The 24,461-nt window shown below is 32.8% G+C and overlaps 1 protein-coding gene across 1 annotated transcript in view; it reads right to left on the reverse strand.

Moving 5' to 3' along the window:
• The window catches only part of LOC123655639 (dachshund homolog 2), a 147,423-nt gene that overhangs the window by 43,222 nt on the left and 79,740 nt on the right, over window positions 1-24,461 (reverse strand). The window contains exons 4-7 of the mRNA XM_045591402.1: window positions 23,693-23,752; window positions 8,809-8,879; window positions 8,454-8,714; window positions 2,808-3,026 (exon numbers count right to left, since the gene is read on the reverse strand). Of these exons, the coding sequence (XP_045447358.1) occupies window positions 2,808-3,026; window positions 8,454-8,714; window positions 8,809-8,879; window positions 23,693-23,752 (611 nt within the window). The remainder of the gene's footprint in view (window positions 1-2,807; window positions 3,027-8,453; window positions 8,715-8,808; window positions 8,880-23,692; window positions 23,753-24,461) is intronic.

Raw genomic sequence — 24,461 nt, forward strand, 5'->3', positions numbered from 1 at the left:
AATTTCATTGTTCGTTGTATTTCTCTGTTTACTTATGTCTGACGTTTAAGCTTTAAATACTTGTTCGTGTGATTTAGTTAATGTATCTGTAGATTTCCGACAAACTTTTTGTCCAACTGCTATTAAGATTAGATAACCTAAATAGAATCTGAAGTAGTTGTTACGAGTATATAAATATTTATTGTTCAATTTCTGGTTACCGTAATACACATGGACACGTATAAACATAAACACATATAGTCATAATATTTATATGAATATTTAAGACATGTCGATATACATTATCGGGACCGTGACTACTATGGTCCTCGACACCAGTTATCGCTAGATACGGAGGTGGAATTTCCTTTCTAACAGAACCCCATAAAATACGCTTGTCCTATCTGCTTGCGCATGTGCCATTTGTCCGTTGAACAGCACTTAGCTTAACAAAAACTGATAGTTGTTAAACAAAAGAGGTGAACAAAATCTCGTACAAGACCTGACCATTCGGTTCAGAAATAAACTAAGCGGTAAGAATTAACAGGGATAAAGGATTAAAGAGTAGCCGAAGCAGATTTATGTCACGACGATTACGATCGGAACCATTCGGCGAGTTGCGAATGTTTTTAAAGCCAGTAAGCTTACAAATAACCAACGCTGGAATCATAAAAATGTAACAATGCATATATTTATGTTAATTGGCATAATCTAAAATTTATAAAAAAAAAAATTTTTTTGTAAATTCTAGATTATGCCAGTTAACATAAATATCATTGTTGGTGTTACAAATACTTCACGATTTTTCTTACGTTCACATTATTCCTCTCCTGTTACTTTTAATTAATGAATAAAATATAATTTTTACCTAGCACAGAATACTTAAATATTATAAAGAATAATATTTTGTTACATAAAAATTCCGAACCAGAACCAAGCATACGCTACATAAGTTATGAACCTATTCCAAAAGTCTAGTCGTAAATATAAAGCCATTTCACATTAAAGGCTTGCATTACTGTAACAAATCGAAAAAGTTTTATCATAGTAAAGTCCTTTCATAGAACCCTCCCGTGTTATCAGATAACACTTTGAATGCAGTACATTTGTCTGAGCGACACCCACTCTGTATGTCTAGTGTAAAAATTGTCAACGAATACGTCTGATAGTAATCTTCTATTTGAGAGCGACAGAGGGGACAGAGTTTCAACGAATGTTTACCTTCGTTACCACGTAGCTACAGACTTGTTTCTTTGAATAAAACTGCCCGTCAAGTCAATATAAACCATATAGGCACAAGGCGTATTAAATATATACACAATACATAGTCGTAAAGACGACCAACTAAAATACAAGCCTTTCAACCAATACACACCTATCAATTCAGCCGAGGTGAACCAAGCGAGTTATTGCTGTAATTTCTATAAAAAATCAACGGTAAGGTTCTCCAGACACATCGATTCGAAAAAATGTTTCATCAAGAATAATTTTATTATCGTAATAACAAAATTACTGTCTTAGTAAATAGATTTACAATTTCCAATCTTAAGCTTTTAACGCTTAGGAGGTTATTCTTTTGGCATTTACGACATATCATGGGGGAGAAATGGAACCTTTTGTTGGCCTATAGCATTATTATTTCTCATTTTGTTTTGTTTATTAATACAATTGGCTCCGGGCGCAATATTGATATTCAAGTTTGATGATAACTCGCACCGCGTTTTCTCATACACTGTATTTTTATGGTTTTTATAACAATTGCGTCTTTCCTTTGTTTAGAATTAATGTAGACATAACAACATTAAATCTTTATACTTATTTAATATATTCAAATATTTTCTAATTTCTCAGACAGGCGATGAAATAAACAGTGTTGAAAATACTAAGATTTATGCTTAGAAAGTCAAAAAAGTAAACAATTGAATGTAATCGTTTCCATTTAGATTATTATTTATCCAATACTTATTGATTATTATTCATACATACGTAAGTATGAAAGCATAGCGCACAAAGTTATTTCTCATGGCGAAAACGAAATGATGTGTATAAATAACTCGCAGAAATATCAATTAAACAATTATGCTGTCCGAATGGAATCGTGGGTAATGATAGTGGGTTGTGCTATAACTCAGACGCATCTGTTCTACGGCTATTTGCAAAGGCACGACATGCGCCTGCGCCGTTTCTCGCATGGAAAATAGATATTCGTATTGTCTTAACTCGACTAGATTATTTTACAGGATTTATATTTGTTTCCAAACCCGATTGTAAAACGCATCTGAGTGATTATATATTTTATATTTCAGCTACTTTAATTTTCTAGAGACGGTTTATAAGAACGATTATTTAATTCAATGAGATCCAATGAAAGCGTCATCGAATGCAAATAAACTACATAATGTTGTTGCGAGATGCGAGTACGTAGAAATTACAAGTCAAACGAATATAATCACAGAGGAAGGTAATCCATTCGCTTTAAGAATGTTTATGCAGAATCTGCTTCCGCAATATGCTATGTAACATCGATTATGACATTTACGCTCGTTTATATTTATAGGGAAATATGTGTCTTCATAATATAATAAGCCCTAATTCCATATGTAAATTATCGAACGTTGAAAATACAAATATTAACTGCGCCTATAACATTAAGTAACGCGGAGTATTTTTACTTCAACTCAATAGATCTTATCACGACTCCATTTATTAGAGAGAACAACATAATAAAAACCATGTTTTATTCAAACGAGTATTCCAATGAGATTACCATACATAATTGCAGTCGATAAAATTAAAATCCTTTGATGGATGGAATATATAGAACTCACCTTTTTCGTAGCTGATTTGTCTTTCTTGTTGACGGGCATTATCTGCTGCTACCTTTAGAAGTCCCTGGATGTTTCTTAGGAGCGTTTCTGTAGAAGAAACCAGGGTGTCAGCGGTGGGGTCCACAGGAACGCTGGGCGAGGTTCCTTGAGCGGGGTAGTTGACTGGCGCCGGGGACGAATTGGTAGGAAGGTCACGATCGCCATCACTCAGGTCTGCTCCTAGGAAAAATGGTTTATTTATACAGAAAACGCTTTAAAACCAGTTGTGTGTAAGACGTAATGAACGACATTTTTATTCTAGTATGGAACAAGACTATATTTATTACCTATATTCATAGCAATGACCTTGTTTCGACTTCAATTCATTTATTAATAGCTCCGTAATAATCTTAAAACAAATTTAACACGAAACAATCAATAATAAAAACAACACTGCCGATCGCGTGCGTGTATCATTCGCATAACAATTATTATAGCAAGATACATGGAAATCGCGTGGTAATCCATGCGGTGCGATGATGGAGCAAGAGCAAGGCCTATTCGAATACCATCGGAATGTTACTTAATAATTTACAATCGTACTTCTTTTATAATAGGTATTCATAAAAGGAAAACAGAACAAGGTATATAAGTAATAAAAATTAATCAAAATATTAAATTACAACTTTTTAATTTATTTTTTTAAATAAAACATTAATTATTCTTTTTAGTATTAAAGCAAATAAGTTGATAATTATATCGTTACCAAACATCTTTACTGACGAAACGTAACATTTAAAAAAATATGCTCAACTTCCAAAAAACATATGAAACCAGAAAGATATAAAACCTCCTGGATAGGTCAGTTTACAAGTCGTTTTGCAAATACTAGTCGGAATAAGGACACGGTTAGTCATTCGACACCGAATGGGCTGTCTTTAAGCGATTTATATATGCTTTGCTGCACTACACCGCTAGTTGTTCCTTTTGCGATCTTACATCAGGTATCTTGAATAGTACCAATTATAACGGCTTAAATATCATCGTATTATCTATCGTACAGACTAAACTATAATTGGTACAATAGAATACGGATATTCTACAATGTTTAATCTTTTATTTGTTGTTTATGTATGTATATTGTATTAACATACTCGTAGACACACTCCGGTCGTCTGTTCCTAAGGTAAGCAATGTATTGCACGTTTTTTGGGTATAGCCGGCTTATATATACACATTAAAATATATATATGCTACATTCTCGAACGACGACGGAATCGAACTACAAAATTTGGATCAGAAGTCAGTTCCACAGCAAGCTGCACAAAAGGGCTAGTCAAAACGGGCATTGTAATCGATAACCACGTGTATTTAAACTAATCTCTAAAAAAGTCTCACCCCAATTGATTGTGTCTCACGGCTTAAAGTAATCTATCGACACATTTAATTTAACTGACACGATAGAGAACGCTCATCACATAATGAAGACAACATCGTTTCGTCATTGTCGATGAGCACGATAGCACTTTCGACTTGTCACAACCACACCATCTTCCTAATAAGGCCAATTAAATATTTTTTTTAATGAAGCGTTCAATTTAAAATGAACTCTCTGTACTGGATATAAAATATAAATTATATTTTTTTATGGATGAGTATAGCTAAATGGACATAAGGCAAAACAGGGTCAGAAATTATGATTGAAAGAAAGAGGTAACATGAAATCGACAAAGATCAGAGTTGAATGACATGGGGAAAAATTATTTTATGTGTAGACAAGGCAATCATTTTGTCGTCACGATTATGCAGCATACTTAATAATTCATTACTATTAACTCATTCATCACTCAGGTTTAATTAATAAATTTAATTATAATATTTATTGCTTAATCATTTTTATCGGTCTTTATTTTAAATCATAATTATGTATTACGACGATTATGTATTACGACGATTATGTATTACGACGATTATGTATTGATATTTAAAGTATCCTTTCTAAGTTAACTGCATACGATTTTAGTTAATAAGTTTTTTGCGGTTAAAATTAAGTAAGGAAAAATCGTAAAAGCATGTTATTTAACTAGGTAGGTGAAACCCTTTTCATAAAATACACTTTAACATAATTATGACTATTTTTCTACTCATATAAAAAAAAAAAAAAAAAACATTTCTAGGTATACATATCTACTTCAAAATATCTTTTATATTATTTTTCTATTTTAATTTAATAAATTTTAAATGTGTATTCGTTAATAATAATTAAAAAAAAAACAATATTAGGTGCCATTGTTTAATTTGTTACTTTTTTCCTTTTTTGTAAATTTATTTTAAATAACAGAATTTTGTTTGACTTTTATTTTATCAATCTTATTACGATCTAGGATAACTTAAAAATAAAATCAAAACAATTTGTTTCATATAATATTAGTCATTAACTATTGATAATAAACTTCGCAGCGTTATTTATCCATACAGACCAAAGACTATTTCAGTTTTACCGTTCCCACGCTAAAGAAATACATATGCCTACGATAATTACATACACAATCCTTATTGTTTCCCAAATTCGTCCATTGTAAGCTTCGATTATTTACATTTTTGGATCATTGTTATGATTTGAAAACTACTAAGCGATAATTTATTTAGGGTTGCTTTTAAATCTTAAGGAAATTAATTAACATTTGTTCGGATTATTTTCTTAAATTAGTTTTTACTCACTGTAAATAAAACTGGATTCACGGACGGTAAATTTATGAACGTATGAATATTAAATATTCAATAGACAAGATAATCGTTATTAAATGACAAAAAGTGAAATATTATTTATTTAATTTTCTAATTATATAACAACATCGATAATTTAGTGACGTAGGTATTATGATGCTAATACATAACGAGTTTCCACTTGATTGATTATCAATACGGAGCTACTAAATTGATTAAAATATTTAGTACGTTAATAGTTTCAATGCACAAAAAGCTGTGGTTAAACGAATGTTCATACATCTTCGAAGAAATTGTCATGCCATCCATCACTGATCTGTAATCGATTTAATGGTACTATATATACCGACCTACTATAATAGCGAAATACTGAATGAAAAGTCATTAAAGAAAACTTATACTGATAATAATTACCTCCCTAGTTCTTAACAAGTAGTATATCTTCTTGTTTATTCGTATAATTCAATGATTAATGGGTATTTTTTAATAAAAAATGAAATAAATATCATATAACATACACACACGGTCGTCTGTTCCTATGGTAAGCAACTTAATGCTTGTGTTACAGGTAATAGCCGACTGTTATAACTATTTTTTTTGATAAATATACATAGAAATAGTATATTTATAAATATATAAATACAAATATTATATTACACCCAGACTCAGGCGGGAATCGAACCCGCAACCCGCGGCATAGAAAGCAGGGCCACTACAAACTGCGCCATCTAATCGAACGAGTATTTTTTAATAAACTAATAGTTCCGACTACTTCAACTACACTACTATATTTAAATAAACTAGTAGTCGCCAAGTGGTCGAAATTCGACCATACCTAATTAAAATATTAAATTAAATAAAATCAAAAAGTTATGAAAATAAAGAACATTTAAAAAATTCATTTTGACTACAGACTGACGATCAACAAAAGAGTATAATATGCATGTGTGTATCACATACATGGTAGTGTGTGTTATGTTTTCTTTTATTGATTTAATATATTTTTATGCATAATTTAAAAAAAAATATTAGCATTCTGCACTCCTTTTCTATATAAACTATAAGTGTACGTAATTTTATACTCCTCCGTTCGCGCAATTTTCGTAAAAAGGAGTACAAAGTTTTTGCTTCACGTCATATAATACACCCATTACAATTTGAACTACATTTTAATATAATACTTTTGTGATGAAGAATAACATGAAATCAATTACATGTATGAGCATTTTATATGTAATTAAAATTTAGTCTTTCTAAGAATTAGCAGGATGTAAAATTGAATCGACTCTTAAGCACTATTCATACATTATTAAAGGTGATTGCGGCAGATACTCGTAATAAGATTTTATTATATTGGACCATTACAAGTAAACGTGCGGTGCCCCGGGATCAAGATGAGGAATCATTTAGGAACTGGCAATCAAGGTGCGTCTGCGAAACATTTTATTGTTACTTCCTTCGCTTACTATAATAGTTGCGAAGTAATAAAGACTATTTTAATTATTACTTTTGTTTTTCACCTGCTTGCTTTTATAGTATTCGTTCTTTAATTACCAATAAACATAGACCGGTCGTCAAGTTACATTGTAGAATCAGTTTCAACTGCTATTGCCATTTTAAAATAAAAAGAGTTACTTTTATGGCTGATAATTTACGAACTATAGATGCGAGCGTTTTGTAACTATTATAAGGTAATTTCTCTGTGCTGTACACGCCGGGTATATTGGACGGGTGATACAACGTTGTGTTAATGCAACATGGATACTTTCTTGTCATAGCCGTGATTACGGATCTAGCGACGTATTAAAAAGATTAATCAATTATAAACGTTGATTATTACAAGATAAAGGCAATCCATCTGAAACGATTTATAAAATAACATAATAAGTATTATCTGTTTAGAAAGGATTCACTTTAATTATATTTTTGTTATTTTTTTATGTATTTAGTCATACACTGAAAATCATCGCTGCAACATAATGGTGAGTAGTAGGGTTTCCACTACACCACACACGCTACTTTCGGTTCTCTTTAGTCTTTATTGCATACAATATTATATAAAATAAGTGTTATTCTTCAAAATTGTACTACAATTAAACATTTAAAAAGTCGTCGTTGAATTTTAAGTAATTTATCAAATATAATTAAACAGAATTTAATCACTCAGTCTTCTCTTTGATATTTTTTTATGTTTCTTTTACAAATAAGCCAAAAATTAGTAAGCATCATCTGCACGGGTACCGTCATGGATTGTCTTGAAGATATTCTAAAAAAAGAAATAATCTTAACTCTAAGCTTTACAAGCTAAACTGCTGATACATTTTTAATACGAGTATGCAGATATGTCGTGAGCAGGTGTCGTTACCAAGTGGAATCTGTGCCCATCGTTGTCTTGCCAAAGCAGTGGACCGTAACCTCTATCAGCCTCACTAACATCATGGCATGAACAGACGGCAGAAGGCCGTCTTTTTATTGCCATATCTCCTTTCTCTTCAGGACATGCTATAAATCAATCATACCCCGTTTACGTCTCTAGTTCGCTATACTCGTAGTATTAAATGTTTAATTAAAATAAAATTTTCGAAAATACCGAAAGAACCTAAGAACCGGGATTTCCTGGAACCTTTTCCTTGAACCTTACTTAGTAGCAAACCTATGTTTGGTCACACTATTTAAGAATTATTTTTAATTTGTCTGGAATAGTAATAATTATAGTGTTATGTTTAAATAGGCATTACTGTTATAAGTTGAAAATAAACGAAAATTATTTTCTTTTCTTTCTTTTCTATATAACTATTAATAAGCTTGGTTTGTTTTTTGATTGCAGGAGATTAAAATTCGCTGTTGGAGATTAAATAGCTGTTGTGAGGACAGAAACAAAGTATCTTTTATGATTTTTATTAATTATTTAGATAATCGTACCTATTGGTGATTACTCACCGTCATCTTCATCTTTAACATTGTGATCTTCTTGATCGGATAGATTCGCGTCGCTTTCGTCCGTATGGGAGCGCGGTGACGCCGCAGCAGCTGTCGAGGGTATACGTGGGGGCTGAGGAGTGCGGCGGGAGGCGGCCGAGCTTCGTCCGCTCGCCGAACCTTCGCCTCTCTCCCCACGTTCGCGCTCGCGCTCTGATCGTTCGCGCTCGCCCGAACCAGACTTAGAGAGGTTTAACACAGGACTGTGGCCCGGAGACGATCCTGTTAGAAACCAATTAAAATATACTATTTACGCGTACAGTTTTCCCTTTTTTGTTTTGGAGATTAAAACGGCAAAAATGTTTTTAAATATTACCATTATGTGAACCTTCTCGAGCTTTATCCATGGCTATGACCCGTTCGATGTCTCCTCGCTCGTCACGCAACCTGGAACAAGACAAAATTGTTCAATCAGACTGCATAAAAATATAAATAATGTTTTATAACAAACAGTTCGACAGTTATATTGTTATTTCTGGGTTATGATATCCTAATCAGTAACTATAATAGTAGGAATAAAGGGTTGGCAGTATTCACGTTTCAGAGCCTAAAGCGGTTTGCCTCCTGTGTTTATTGTATTCGAAGGGGCGTAGATTTGTTACTCTAAGAAAACGATACTTACTATTATACTTGCAAAACTATAACAGTAGTAATTATATACCTATTTATTTATTTTATATTTTCGCTGATTCTAAGGACAACTACAGTTAAATTGATAATACGCTTTAGCCTGTAATATTCCACTACTGGGCATAATAAGCCTATTTACCCACGTGGCTTAGGTATATAGGTACCAGAGCTTAATCTACCACGCTGCTCTACTGCGGGTTGGCGGATATATTCCCCCTATGAGTAACGATTGCTATCTGGTGTATATTATAACAACCAGGACCGACAGTTTCACGTTCTCTCTAAGGCAGTGTGGGGACAAGGAAAAGCAACCAAACCGGAAATAAACATATGTATAACCTCAAACATCCACTCCGAGCGGAAAACGAACCTACGACCGGTGTTTAGGCGCCGTCGACACGGCGCTCACACAATTACACCAGAGCGGTCGTTTAAATTAATAAGTCACTTAATAAATAGAAATTCCTAAAAAAATACGTGACATATTTAACTCTAGTTTTTTTTTTCATCAAATTTTCGTACGAAAGTAAAGTGTATTTGTCCAATTCACATACGGCAGAAGTATAGAATTATATAATTATATAATAAAATAAGCGCCATGAAAAACGCTTCTCTTACGCGTTTTGAGCAGTAGTATATTCTATCTTTACTTCAAGAGCAGTCAAACTTTCTACATTGTATGCAATAAAGTACCTATATTCTATTATTGTCTATAAACACGATCATATGTCAGCACCTCGTTATAGATAATTTAGGAATCATAAATACCGACAATCGGACACGCTACCACGCAAAACGAATCCCAACAAAGCCACTGACAAACAGTTTTATCATTTGAAACCATAAAGCATGCTACCCACTGAGATGCGGAGCTACTACAAAGGGAAAAGTATAATATTATAAGACCCCGCTGAGTTCCTTTGTGAACGGATGAAGACGGTGTGTGTAATCATTTTGTACGGATCGGTACAGTTACCCTAATTCAGAAGGTTCTTTTTGATTGTGAGTTTTCGTTCTCTCATTTTACCATTTCGTTTTTTAAGAGCTATCAAACGAGCTTAGAGTTGTCTACGTTTTATTAATAGACATACTGTCATTTGTAAAAGAAGATATTTTAATTTTATAACATATAAAACAATTAATAAATTCTTTACTTTGCGTTTACACTACGTCATTACATTCATTATGAAGTATACAAATTAGTAAAATCTATATGTTAATACGTTAAGCAAAAACTTTGTAGCCCTTTTTTGCTTTTTTTTTTAATTGCGTGCCCGAAGGAGTATGAAATTTCGCACACTCATAGTTTACATCGAGAAAGAGTACAGAATGGTAATATTTTTTAAAACTATGCATAAAGAATACAATAAAGAACCAAATAAATACAATACCGTACACTACGTATTTGACACATACTCATATCCATGTCTTTTGTTTATTATTATAGAAATATAGTCTTTGACAACAGAACCCTAATAATGTTTAAACTTATAATTTAAATTAATTATGGTCGAATTTCGACCACGCGACCACTATTTATTATTAATATGAAATATTTATGAAATAATCTTGAGATATTTAATGAAAATAATACCTGGATACGTTTGTTAGCTTTAAAATGAATTAACGCAGTTCCTCTTGTAACCGAGATTAACACCTAGGATAATATTCACCCTGCTTTTTATATTTCCGTTGGATGTTTGTTTCACTCTCATTTGAGTCTATATTCTACATGAATAAAATTAGATGTAGAATATAGTTGAAAATAAAATACTGCTTAAGTTTTTTATTAGATGACGAACGAAATCCATTATGAAAGTATTCCGTTTCACGATCAAGAACATGAGTCAGTTTATTCATAAAAAAAAAATATCTTGAAAAATGATTTCCCGTGTCGGAACCAATTTCGCTCATTTCAAAGGGGTTAATGTTACAATTTTTGCCCAGTAATGCATTTTGAGCATTTGAATATAAATGACGTCTGAAAGTGAAATGTAACATACATAATAAGTGGCTGTTTTAAGCCTTCGCGGAACCCTTTTGTGGATTACAGAGCAATTTGGAATGGAATCAGTGCGAGAATATATCTTTTTTAATTTCACTTTATATTAAAATTTACTTAGAAATTGTTGATTTTGCTTCTAAAAATAAAATAAAAAATACACCAAAATTCGAAATATTAAAAGTAAAGTGAGCTCGATTTCTGATTATAAACTATAATTTATTGTAAGTTTTTAAATTGTATTTCTTTGACAGAATTAGCAACATATTTATACAAGCTGTAAATCTCATTTCAAGAAATTTTTGAATCTAAATTTTCAAAAAAGCTTTTGAATCTAAATTTTCAAAAATCCTCTGTTGTATAGTACTCTGTAATTGAACCCTCGGAATGGAGTCGTTTCGTACTTTACTGACGAGTCACGAAACTCGGCTTGAATTTAATATATTTTTCATTTTGGCAGCTATTAATATGTTAATAATTCATTACATCTTAACAAAAATTTTAAACCGTAAAATTAGACTAATTCCAAAAGACTTGTATCTTCAAATAAATCTATATGAATAAAAATTAATGTTGCTAAGCGCATAACTCAAGAATGGCTCGACCAATTCGGCTAATTATTTATTTGTATGTTAAGGTCCACGGAAGGTTTTAATACTAAAAAAAAAATTAGAAAAATCAATATAAATAACAATATATTAACTTTTAACAGAACGAAGTCTGTCCGGGCAGCAGTAATAAATAAATTAATATTGACAGCTCGATCTTTTTGAAACACATGACACATGTAAAATCATAAAGGTAAATAAATATTTTATCAATTAGTTATGAGAAGACAGGATATTATTTGACAATCCAATTCAATTTTAATGAATAAAAATAAACGAAATCTTATACATCCTGAACGAATCCAAAAGAAATGATCAAATCATCACAGCGCGATCGGACAAAAGATAACGCTGTATCAATAAAGTAATAAATTATTTCCACTTCCTTCGTTTTATTTTCCTCATTATAAAACTGTTAATGTGATCGATGATATTTCGAGTTTTTAACTTGTTAAAAATTATTTTATACATCACGATTTAGTGATTTTATAAAGAAAGGTATATTAAAAACATAGAGATGAGAATTAAAGCAATTGGTATTATATTAAAACGTTACAAAATTATAGCAAAGTTTTTGTACAAATAATACATCAACGCTAATGTAGACATTTACTTCTTCATTTAACTGGAATTAAAGAAAGCTAAAAAGACAACAAACAGCCGCCATTATTCAAAGTAAAATTATTCATTAACTTGTCATTTTTAAAATTGGCGACGAAAAACGAATGAATTGTAAAAAATAATAACACGAACCGTGACGGAATGGGGGAGGCAAATTAAATACAGATTTTGTCATGCTACGATTTTGTTTTACTAAATTATTTCTAAGTATGTTTCAACTTCCTTTTTATATATTGTTCTTGATATATCAGACTTCTGACATGGTAGGTTAGGTAAGACAATGTTATTTGTCTGATTATCTAGTGCACGGTTACAGTTTTGAACTGTTTCTTTATGAATATTCTTAAGTGATTTTAAAATAAATAATGACGCTATGATTAATTTCGAAATTGAATACCAATAAGTTTTACGTACTCTATCTAAATATAAAATAGATATGTAAACGATTTGCTAGCAAAATTATGAAGGTTAACTGAGTTAGTTAACGCTAACCATTGCCATTACAGGACGAGCAGTGGCCTAAACAGATATTCCGGGGCCACGAGCGCGGACAATGCGATGCAATCACCACCGAAGCCAATGTACGCTGATTAGTTAATTCTGAACCGTTCATACTGCCTAATATTGCAGCGCTTACGTTCCAAACCGCTCTTGTATGCATAATCTGATTAGAGTAAGTATTATACAAAGCTTTCGATGATGGCGCCATCTATTTACATTGAGGTGCTAGAACTGCATCAATCGTGTCGCGCCGATAATTAAAACGTACGATGAGGTCTCTCGTATTTCGCAGAAATCGATTAAGAAAATCAAATCCTACCGGAGCGTCACTGCGTAAAACATTTGCTTGACACCCAAATCAAAAATCGTTTTAGCTCACCCTCCCGAGGGAAGTTTGGGGAAGCGTCGACGCCTCAACATTTATTATTTCAGACATATCACTCACATGCAAAACAAACTCCGTCCGATCCATCAAAAAGTTTCTTTCCCCCGACTCCTCTTCGACACAAATCGAGTGTATAAGTACTGCGGTTTGAGGAACTGGGGTCACATACCAACGTCTATGGATTAACGAAGAATTTTCATATTATTACTCTTATTGATTGACAAACAGTTAATTAGTTAAAGTGCATAACACGCAAATAATAAAGACGATTTCTAACGAAATTTTCACAACCGTCATCGTTGCAGATATATCAAAAAATATATCTAACGCAAATATTTATAATTGCTGTAATAGAATATTGTATCTTCTTGAATAATCTCCACCCAAAAAATAAGCTTGCTCATCCACAAGAAATGAGCATTGTTACCCCCGTAACAGTCAACAAAGCTTCGAAGAAAATCGAGCGAAAAAAGGCTAAAAACACCTTAGGGGTTTACTAATCGAATAAAAAATATCAGCGGCCGATGCCAATGTATGGGGGAGAAATGGAATAAATTATAAAGAAAATACAAGTAGCAAAGGGGCTGTAAGCAAACAAAAACTTTTGTGTTTATGTAGATAACTTATTTTTTATTGAATGTATCCCAATGCACCAAGAGGCTTGATGAATTGGGATGCAATCTTTAAAATATAAGTTCGATGAAGATAGCTGAAAATATGATTTTTGTAGGAACGCGTGTTTCAGTAGAAACAAAAAACAAAATGAAAAAAAAAAAACTGTATTAGTATCGCTTTGACATTTGGTTTCAATCATAAAAACTAAAAACCTTAAATGTCTTAATATTTTGTTTTACAAATCATTCACTGACTTTTTATTATATAAATTACTAGCGACCCGCCCCGGCTTCGGACGGGTGCAATGTATATACTACAGAATGTCTTTCTTTATAGTGTGAAGCTAGCTTATAGCATGGTTATTAACATAGTAACAACAACATTCAAATATGCGTCGTTACACGTTGTTACAGAATGCGTTGAAGAAATAAAGGTTCACTGCTCGTTCCCCGTAGGTGATAGCGTGATAATATGTAGCCTATATGTTGACCCAACTTTTAATAATATTCGTGCCAAATTTGAAGTAAATCGATGCAGTACTTTTTGAGTTTATCTTGGACATACATACAGACAAACAGACAAAAATTCTAAAAACTATATTTTTGGCTTCGGTATCGATTGTAGATCACACGCTGTGCCCGCGACTTCGTCCACGTGGAATTTAACAAAGTAATTATTGTTTAATTCGCAGAGTTATGAAATAAAAATATAAAAAAACTAAACTAAAAGTAGCTTAAGTTACTCCTCATTATATCAGCTATCTGCCAGTGAAAGTCCCGTCAAAATCGGTCCAGCCTTAAAATTATAAAAAATGCTTTTTTGTTATATGTACCGTGTATACATATGAATTTAGTTTAAAGCGATTATTTTAATAATACATACAGACACTCCAATTTTATTTATTTGTATAGATTAAAATTAGATATCTCTAGATTGCTTTACATGGGTTACCAAAAATGTTAGGTTCGAAGAGAAACACTTAGGGCGGAATAAGTGCGGCAAAATGCAAAAATAATAGGAAAGAAGTAACATGATGACTTGTCGACAGCCGCACCCTCCGCATAAAGTCACAATGTCATTTGTAAAAATTGCGGCCTTCCAACTTCTTCGATTTTATAACATCAAAATGCGTAGAATGGCTATTCATGTACATATAATATTTTGTAGCATATATTTAAATTTACTTAAAAATGTTCTTTAATATACAGTTAGAAAACTAATAAATAAATATTACAAAATTTTGTCATTTTTTTTGCTTCTAGAAAGTAGGTACCTACTATTTTTACAAAAAAAAACAGACCAAAGCTCGACAATAGGAGTCGCTAGTCGGCGGGACCTTTGCGGGGGAAACCGGAGACAGTTATTTAAATTTGAATAATATAATATGGAAAAAATTACGTCACTTAATACCGTAATAAAAGTGCACTAAGCGACTAGGGCATTATGCTTGCCAAATGCAAAGAGGGACAGGCAAATTTCGCTTATGAAACGTGAAATGAAAAATAAAATGCGTCGAGAAGAAAATAAAATATGTTTCGGAGGCTTTAGAGCTCATTATGATATTAGAAAAACGTGAGAGGATTTGAGTTGTCATTGGTGAATATAATAGATGAACTTTTACAAGAAATGACAGAAGTTTTTGAATTTTAAATGCAAAACGTGTATACTTGAGCTCGCGGTGAATCTGTGTGGCATAAATTAAATGTAGTCGTAAATTAACGTTTAAACACTAGAAAATGTACCAAAATAATAAGCTATTTGTTCGCAACAGATTACAGTAGCGTAACGAGATTCCGATCGGATCCGTGCGATGTTATTAGGATTTAAGCGCCAGCGCGTCGCCTGTCTCCCGGCACAATGTTGGATAATTATGCAAAATTGCTTCTACGATTCGTAGTCCCCGACTTTTTAGGGGCATTACCATTATCTGTAATGGGAATGCTTTTTGATAATGTTGAATTTCATTGTAATACCTTTAGGGAAACGTGAGTTGTATTGCCCATTACGTTGTCGTTGTGAAGTTTTTTCTGTATTTATTTTGTAATCCTAGTCTTACATTTGCCGACCACATATTGCATAAGTACGGCTTCGAGGCATGCAGCATATGGGATAACCGCAGAGAATTCACATCCAACGACACACTTCCAATTCAATTCCTTGGATAATGTGACGCGACAAATCCTCTCTTGCCTTCTAGCGGCTTCCAGCGCAGCTAGTCGAATGGCATAAATTTCTTACATGTAGACGGCTAGACTTGTCCATTGGCTGTTCTCGCTGAATGCACACGAAGCAGTCACATGGGTAATGATTGCAATCGGAGTGATCGTTCGCGCTCACCACAACGTATTTCTAATGAGGCGATACTGCACTTTTTTTATAAGTTGTTATAACATAATACGTTTTTATGTTTCAGTAATTATATAAAGGAATTTTATTTATTCATTATATGCGGACATAGATTGACTATCATGTAAAAAAATTACATTGAATTTACCAATTATATTATTTGAATAAAAAATTACATAAATTGTTTGTCCTTGAGTAACAAAACAATAAACAGTACAATTCTTAGAAATATGCTTTGATGACATAAATGTATCTCCGATATCGTCTAATGAGCGGACACATTCTGAAGACGATTATCTCAGAAAGAGTCGGTTCAAGACACATCGATCATAGTATTGTTCGCTCCATTGATAAACTTAACATTATCCTACAGATAAGCGTTAAGTTAATTTTAATGAGCTTATCATATATTTCCTATAAAAAATGTGGAGATTTATTATTTTATAACAAAGAATAGCTAATGCCGTATGTAAATAGGTACTATTCTTGAGCATCTTAATTTAGTATTTGAGTCAATGGAGGTAGTAAGTACAGTCGATATAGAAGGCAGGTTTAATTTCTCTCAATACGACACACATTTATAAAGACAATAAATATACAAAAGTAAATATAATTACAATCGGTATCGTTTACTGAAACATTATTAAAACACGATGTTTGCGCTTTCCGATAATAATCGACGCAATAGAAACAAAGCCATCTGTTCTAAGCGACCGATACAGCGGGGAGTTCGGCAGAAAGTAAACAGAAAATATAATTTAGAAGCAATTTAGCGCGATATGTCCGCAATCAAATTGTCTCGTTAATACCGCGCTATCAAAACATTTGATTTGTGGCGTAGGGTTGAGTGCGGTTATTTAGCCATTCGATGCTACGTCGGATGACCCTTGCTTATGTTCGATCAGTTATTTATTTTTGCTGCATTTATTGCTGTTTTTAACCGACTTCCAAAAAAGGAGGAGGTTCTCAATTCGACTGTATTTTTTTTAAATGTATGTTTCGATGACAATTTTTTTTTAATCGAAAGGAGGTGTGTGTCAATTGGTCCCATTTAAATTTATTTGAGATCTAACAACTACTTTTCGAGTTATATCTAATAATGCGTTTTTACTTGACGCTTTTTTCGTCGACCTACGCTGTATTATACCACATAGCTTTTTACTGGATGTACCGATTTTGATAATTCTTTTTTTGTTGGAAAGGAGATATCTCTTGTTCTTGGATCTGATGATGGGATCCCAGAGAAATCAAGGCAAACTCTCGAAACTGCGCATAACTTTTTACTGGGTGTACCGATTTTAATAATTTTTAATTTAATCGAAAGCTGATGTTTGTCATGTGGTCACATATAAATTTTATTGAGATCTGATAACTACTTTTTGAGTAATCATTGATAACGCGTAGTTACTTGACTATTTTTTCGTCGATCCACGTTGTATTACTCGTCGATGTAATTGAAGTCGGTTTTTTTTTCGTTTGCGAGCAAACACAATTATATTTGACATATATATAGCTGATATTATTTAATATATCGATTTTTATAACATCGAAATTTTTTCAATTTTATTGTAATTATTGTTATCCTTTTAAACTCATTCGTGACGTAAAACTAATTAAATATCACTAGATAAAACAACTTAGCGAAACATTTTTCGTTGATTAATGCACGCTCACACTCGACACGGAGTCGGCGCAGAGTCAGCGTGTAAACAGTAAAAATACTTTTTATTCGCGTTGTAATTTCACCGCGTCAGATTTGCATAACAAAACGGCAACCGGGAAAAGGTCAGGAAGCGAACGGAATGGCAAGTGTCCGGTTTGATGCCCAGTCAGCACTGTAGCTGACGGAGCGTTTGCTCTCATGTTCTATTTGACTTGCCAAAGAGATAAAACTTGCAACTGAAATCCTTTCATCGATTTGACCACTAGGTAACTATTAAAGTATACTAAGCCAATTTTTAGTTTACCTTTAGAATTAAATTATATATATGTTTAAATTTATTTCATAAATCCAAATCCAATCAAGAAGTATTAAAAATTAGTCACACTTTTTTTATAATAATGACCAAATAACCAAAAACTGTTGAAATAGTGAAGATTATCTTGCTTGTTATCAAGTTAGCTCGCCGCCATCGCCATAGAAATGGCAAAGTTCAGAAATGATAAACGTGTACAATTATATAGTTATAGTAAAACAAAATACGAGATTTGTTTGAATTATAAAAGAACTGATACAAAACAATACCAGTACGAAGATAATGTGAACGCAGCATAGATTGCTCAGACTCAGGCGTTTCGCATGCATATTCATGATAACTTTGCGCCACATGCAAATTGTGATTTACACACTGTAATGAATTCTTTTGATCTGTGGATTCACATATTTGATTTACCCCATCGATGTCAGTATTAACATGGCATTTGATTACGTATTCATAGTTTTTCTGTGTATTCATCTTTATTCTTACATACCATTATATAATGCTTAATATTATGAAGTAGGTAAATTTGTTTGTTCTTTTGTTTATTTGAATGCGCTAGGTATTTGTAATTCCGGGATAGTCAAATCTTCAAAAGGTTTTAAACTACGTTTGTATTATCATAGCAAAATCGGTAGACAGGATATAGTGATCAAATTGATTACTCAACATACTTAATATTTACGACTTTTTATTAAAAAATAAAAAATCTTAACACCTAATATATATACGCGTAATACATAATTTATTGTAAGTATTGCCAAACGTTAATAGTTAAATATTTATTAGTTAATAAGTTTTTGTTACGATTGCTTTCCATCTCATTATAATTGAAGAGTCAGAATTAAATTCCTTTCAATCAATACACGTGCTCACAGAGAACGTCATCAAAGAAAAAGCAGGATTATAATCATCAAGATTGTATAGAGTAAACATCATCAGTGGCTCCATTAATACAATGTAGCTATGGATACACAATATATCCACGAGTCGACGAGAAAAAGTCTACTAAAAATTACATAATTACTTTAGCGATACAACTGTTCGAAAGAAACGCAGAAATGACAAGACGATGACAAATGAGCATTGCCCGCGTCCAACACAGTCGGGTGGCGGACCTCATCAAATTATTCCCCACTTAAAAAAATCTCCGCAAACAAAAACGCACCAAGGGAAAAAACATTCGAGTCATAGGGTAAAAAATAGGTATTGGCAACATTGATTGATGCGTACTAATAGGGCGCGAAGGAACGAGGCCGCTACCTAATTAAAGGAAAAGTGACATCTTCTGTCATTGACAGCGCAACCAAGTTCTAGAAATAGAATGGTCACGCCTTTTGGGAAGGAAGTGATTAGTGTTTCAGATTTATTAAAAATTATTGAGTGAAGGCATCAAATTGATTGCCGGCTTTGACGGCTCGCCACGCTTCGTTAAGTGCGTGGCATATTAAACAAATAACATAACCTAATGCCTGACTGTGCTTCAAAAGGCAATTTAAACATACAATAAAACAATATGTAACAAAATCCAATACCGAGAACCTGAATGTAAGCCCGTTTTCAAAACAATGTCAGAGTGACACTCAGATAATAAAATGAATCATAAATCTTTTTCATTTTGTACGCGCTAACGCATAAAATTAATCCTAATTTCGAATTACCATTCCGGAGCAATGTTTTTTAAATTATTTTTATATGGACTACTACGTCGAATTAATATACAAATTCTTCAAATAAAAACAAATTTCAAGCCATCCGAAAATAATGAAACATTAGCGTGCTTACACAAAATCGATGAAGAAAGTTGATACCACAGAGGTTTTTATAAAGCATCCCTTATCGCTGTGTACATATCATTAGTAATGCAAAATAATGGGATACGGACACCTCGTGCTGTTTGCGAGCTAATGATTAATGCTGTTCGCCATTAATTCTTATTTTTGATGAGAAATTTGACTTGTGCTGTCAGGCGCCGGATCCAGATTAATATAGGCTGACGTTGCAACTTAGCTATAACAATGTTAGACGCTCCCGGGTTATAAAACGATCGCGCTATCTCCGTTTCGTTCAACATCTGTTGTTATATTTGAATATTATTGTTGGTCTTTTGTATTATTCTTACATTGTTAAGTAAACGCTTACATAACGATATTTTATATGTAGTGTGCCCTAAATATTCTAAAAATGTGTTTTGTATACAAAAAAAGCTAGAACGAATATCAAAGCAAACGCAATAAATAGTTCGGTACACCAACCAAACTACCCGAATAGTTTCAGTCATAAAAGGGCAAAGTACAAAGAGCTACATAAAATGCCAGTACGACCGCATCGGTGACAATCTCGGGAGGTATTCAGAGGGCCGACTGCCGTGACTCGGCACCCTTTACGCAACGCCCTACGCATATTAGCCAACTGAAAATCAAAAGTCGCTATTATTAATGACTTCTCGTCATGACAATCTAAATAACTCCGCTGAAACTGGAGCAGAAAACGCGCGAAAATGCTCTTAAACAGAAACGCGACGTAAATGTACAGTCACCAGATGCGATCTTCACAGTGTCATCCTTCAAATGGTAGCGTGGAAAAATTATTGAAGATTCGAAGCATTCAGAATCTTTATCTCGCGGATACAAGAGTTCATTTTATGACCATTAATATTGTCTTTTCCTCGGGTGTTTTATCACGGCGACGATGCTCTGTCGCGCGTCTCATTAATCAAAAGCATTTGTTTACAACGAAGGGAATTTGATTTGATTAAAATAATTCGCAATATCCTTGATAAATATCACCCTCGGTCTTCGTTTGATCTTCGTTGAAATTAATGGTGGAGAATTCAATCACGCAAATGTTACCGTCGCTATTCTTGACATTTTCTGCTACACGCAGACAAAATTACTACAATTTTATATAAATATGCAAAAATTTGTTTGATGTGCGATTTCTTATCGTTAAGTGTATCTCACATCATCTTTATCAAGAGAGATTTAATTCAAAGCTTTAAACATGTACAAATTTTATTAAAGTGGTATATTATTATTTTACTCAGGTCAGTAATATTACGGATTTTCAGCAGAGTAACCGAATCTTCTTTATAGCCACTTTATACCGAACAATTTTTTCGCCTAAATGAAATTAGTAGCAACTTTTGTTTGTTTAAAAATCGTAAACCTCAAATTAAGGGAGTACAAGCAAAGGTATCCAGAACAAGGGACACAGTGAATAACGATCGACGTCAGAGCGACGTGTGCAGCGTATGCCCTCGGCTCTGCCGGCTATCCCGCTCCCCGGCTACCCGGCTACCCGGCTCAGGCGGCTTAACCCGCCGTACGCCGATTAATCGCAGCTAATTCGATCCGAAACGGAATTAAACCGGACGAATGCATAGATCCCAACGATTTGTTGACTGTTAATTGAGTCGTCGTTTGATTTACTGCGGACTCGGATACGTTTTATGAACTGTGATTGCAATATTTCGAGATAGAATCCTGTGCGTTGCTACTATAACAAAGCAATTTATTGTAAAGCGTTTTTGTTGCATTTGATCAATAGAACATCTTTGATTTACTATAAGTACTATACATACTATACTATTTTTATAACACAAATGCTTGATGCTTTCAAATTAATATCTACTGCTCATTCTAATTAGGTAATTACTGCGTGTTATAATAAAGCTATCTAATATATCTACAAGATTTTGATAGATGCATTAGATTATTAGATTCTAATCTAATAATCTACGTTAATATGTCACAATCGTAAATCTACGTTATTATGTCACATAAACAAATAATAAAATAACTACAGATTTTAAAATTATTTTTTAATTAGACAAATTTAAATTTAAATTACTCTATCATACAAAAGGGGTACAATAAAACATCTTACGTCAGAGAAATTCTATACAAATAATAAGAAATATAAACATTCCTTCTTAAGATTGCTTTCGAAACACAATAATCACGGATGAGTGCACTTGAAAGATGTAAATCAAACAGTGCCTACGAACAGTAACTACGAATTATTTTAAATCAGAGATAATCCTGTCAATTAATTGGACTTAGGATCGAGAACCGGTCGGCGCATGCGCGAATCAAACGAACCGAGCGAATAAAGCGAGGACCTGGATATTAATAAACACTGTTGCTTGTTATAAATATATCGATATTACAAGACGTCACGTGAACAGCTCATATGCATATTAAATTCTTAGGGGTTATTTCATTAATTTTTGGATAAAATTTATTCTGCAAAGAAGTTACGATTAGGCATTAGGTCACCTTAACTACAAGTAATAGGTAAATATTTTCGTATTGAAATATCTCTTAAATAGAGTGAAATTCAATTTTGACAAAGAATAATACAACAAAAAAAATTATCTGTTGGATATCGTCATCCGTCAAATAGCGTTATCCGCAACTAGTGAAACAGGCCTTTAGTATTGCTTAAATTTTGCGATGTAACATTTTTATTCTTCCTACATTGAGCTTTAAAATAGTGTCAATTATAGGATTACCAGCGTTGCTTTTGAATGACTGATTCATAATTATTTTTGGTATTTTGATCTTATAAAAAATATTATCAGTCATCGTGCTATTTACTCTGAAATATTTTGGCATAAGATCCTACTTACGTAGATATAAATAATCAATATATAAAAATTAAAGCTAATTCATAGTAAGCCGTTCAAAGTTATTTATACAAGGTATAGACATCCCAAAAATTACTAAGTAATTTCTTTAAAAACAGACTTAATCCTATACCCGTGGCGAGCGATCGCGGCTGACAGTGACACATCGGTACAAGGCTGGCTGTCCGACTGTAATTCTACCCAACTCGCATGGACCATGGCAACGTTTTATTTTCAAATCTACAGGATTAATTAGCAGATTTTTTTAAAGCCTACACTTTTTTACTGCCTTTTGGGGAATTTTATGTTACTTTAATTGTATTAGTATTTTCCAAAATTGATTTCAATTTTAATGTTTGTAACATTTATTAACATAAAATATGTATGGAAACGTATGATATACTCGCATAATTAGATATCTAAATAATAATAATAATAATTTATTTTAAAATAAAGAGTATTTTTATATACCCCGTGTTTATTTGAAGAGTATATCCTACAAAGATTTTAAATCAAAATCGACACTTAATCGGGGCACTTGAAAATAAAGTCGAAACCGCGAGTATCGTTCGAACCCGCCGATCAATCACCATCCATTAAGCAGGAAAAGAAAAGCATTTCCCCTAACCACTGGCCCTCGAATCGGCCCAATTTACATGAGAGCCGCATTTTCCTCGCATCGAGATTAGCCCAGAATGAGTTTGATGAATTGTTCGCGCCCCGTACCGCCAGCGAGGCAAGCGGTCATTTGTTAAAAATACACCCGATCCACCGATCTAATTGTCTCCTCTCATTTCACACTCCCCTGTGATATCTCCGAGCTATTTAAATTAAAAACGACTCTGTTCTTTTTATTAATTGCCACCCTAAATTTGTATCTTACCTTTCTAGATGTTTTACGATATCCTCGTATGCCGCTCTACAATTCTCCCAAATACCAGATCTGCAGACAAACGAAACAAAATGAGAAAACTGAAGACTTTGCACAGAAAATTGAATATTAAAATAATAAAACAAAGGCAATAAAAATGAATAACGTTGACAGGTTCTCTCGTTATAATATAAAACAAGGTTTTTTATTACAATGCGATTTTCTGAGTCCTAATTTAATAAGCCCTCTAGAAAGACAAAACTTGCAACAAAGTGTTCTCTAGTATTATAAAGATTTTGTATATAAAAAAGGGTTTGAATGTAAAAGGAATAATTATGAGCACTCAATATTAAATGTTCCATTAGAGTGCGCGAGGGGTCGAAGAAATTAATTATGTTTTTAAAACAATCGCTTATATTTGTGTCGAAACAACTCATGCGTGATCGTCAAAATTGTTTCTCAATTACTTTAGCACTTTGTTTTCATTAAACTTTTCTTCGAGGGAATACTTCTTACAATAGTTAAAGGGTTCCGGTAGCGGCTCGTTCTTTCCCATCCAATGCTGAAGCATACTTTTGTCCTTTAGAAGCTCTTCGAATACTTTAGATTCGATTAACAACTAGCTATACTTCCTGTGATTTCGCACATAACAAATAACAAAATCTTAAATTTAACACTTAGAACCAAATTATACTATACACTTTATATTCATATAAAAATTTGTTATTTTAATGTCACATTATTTAGTCAATCGTTGTTTAATCTCTTTATAAAAAATAAA

The sequence above is a fragment of the Melitaea cinxia genome, chromosome 8 (genome assembly GCF_905220565.1).
Source record: "Melitaea cinxia chromosome 8, ilMelCinx1.1, whole genome shotgun sequence".
NCBI lineage: Eukaryota > Metazoa > Arthropoda > Insecta > Lepidoptera > Nymphalidae > Melitaea > Melitaea cinxia.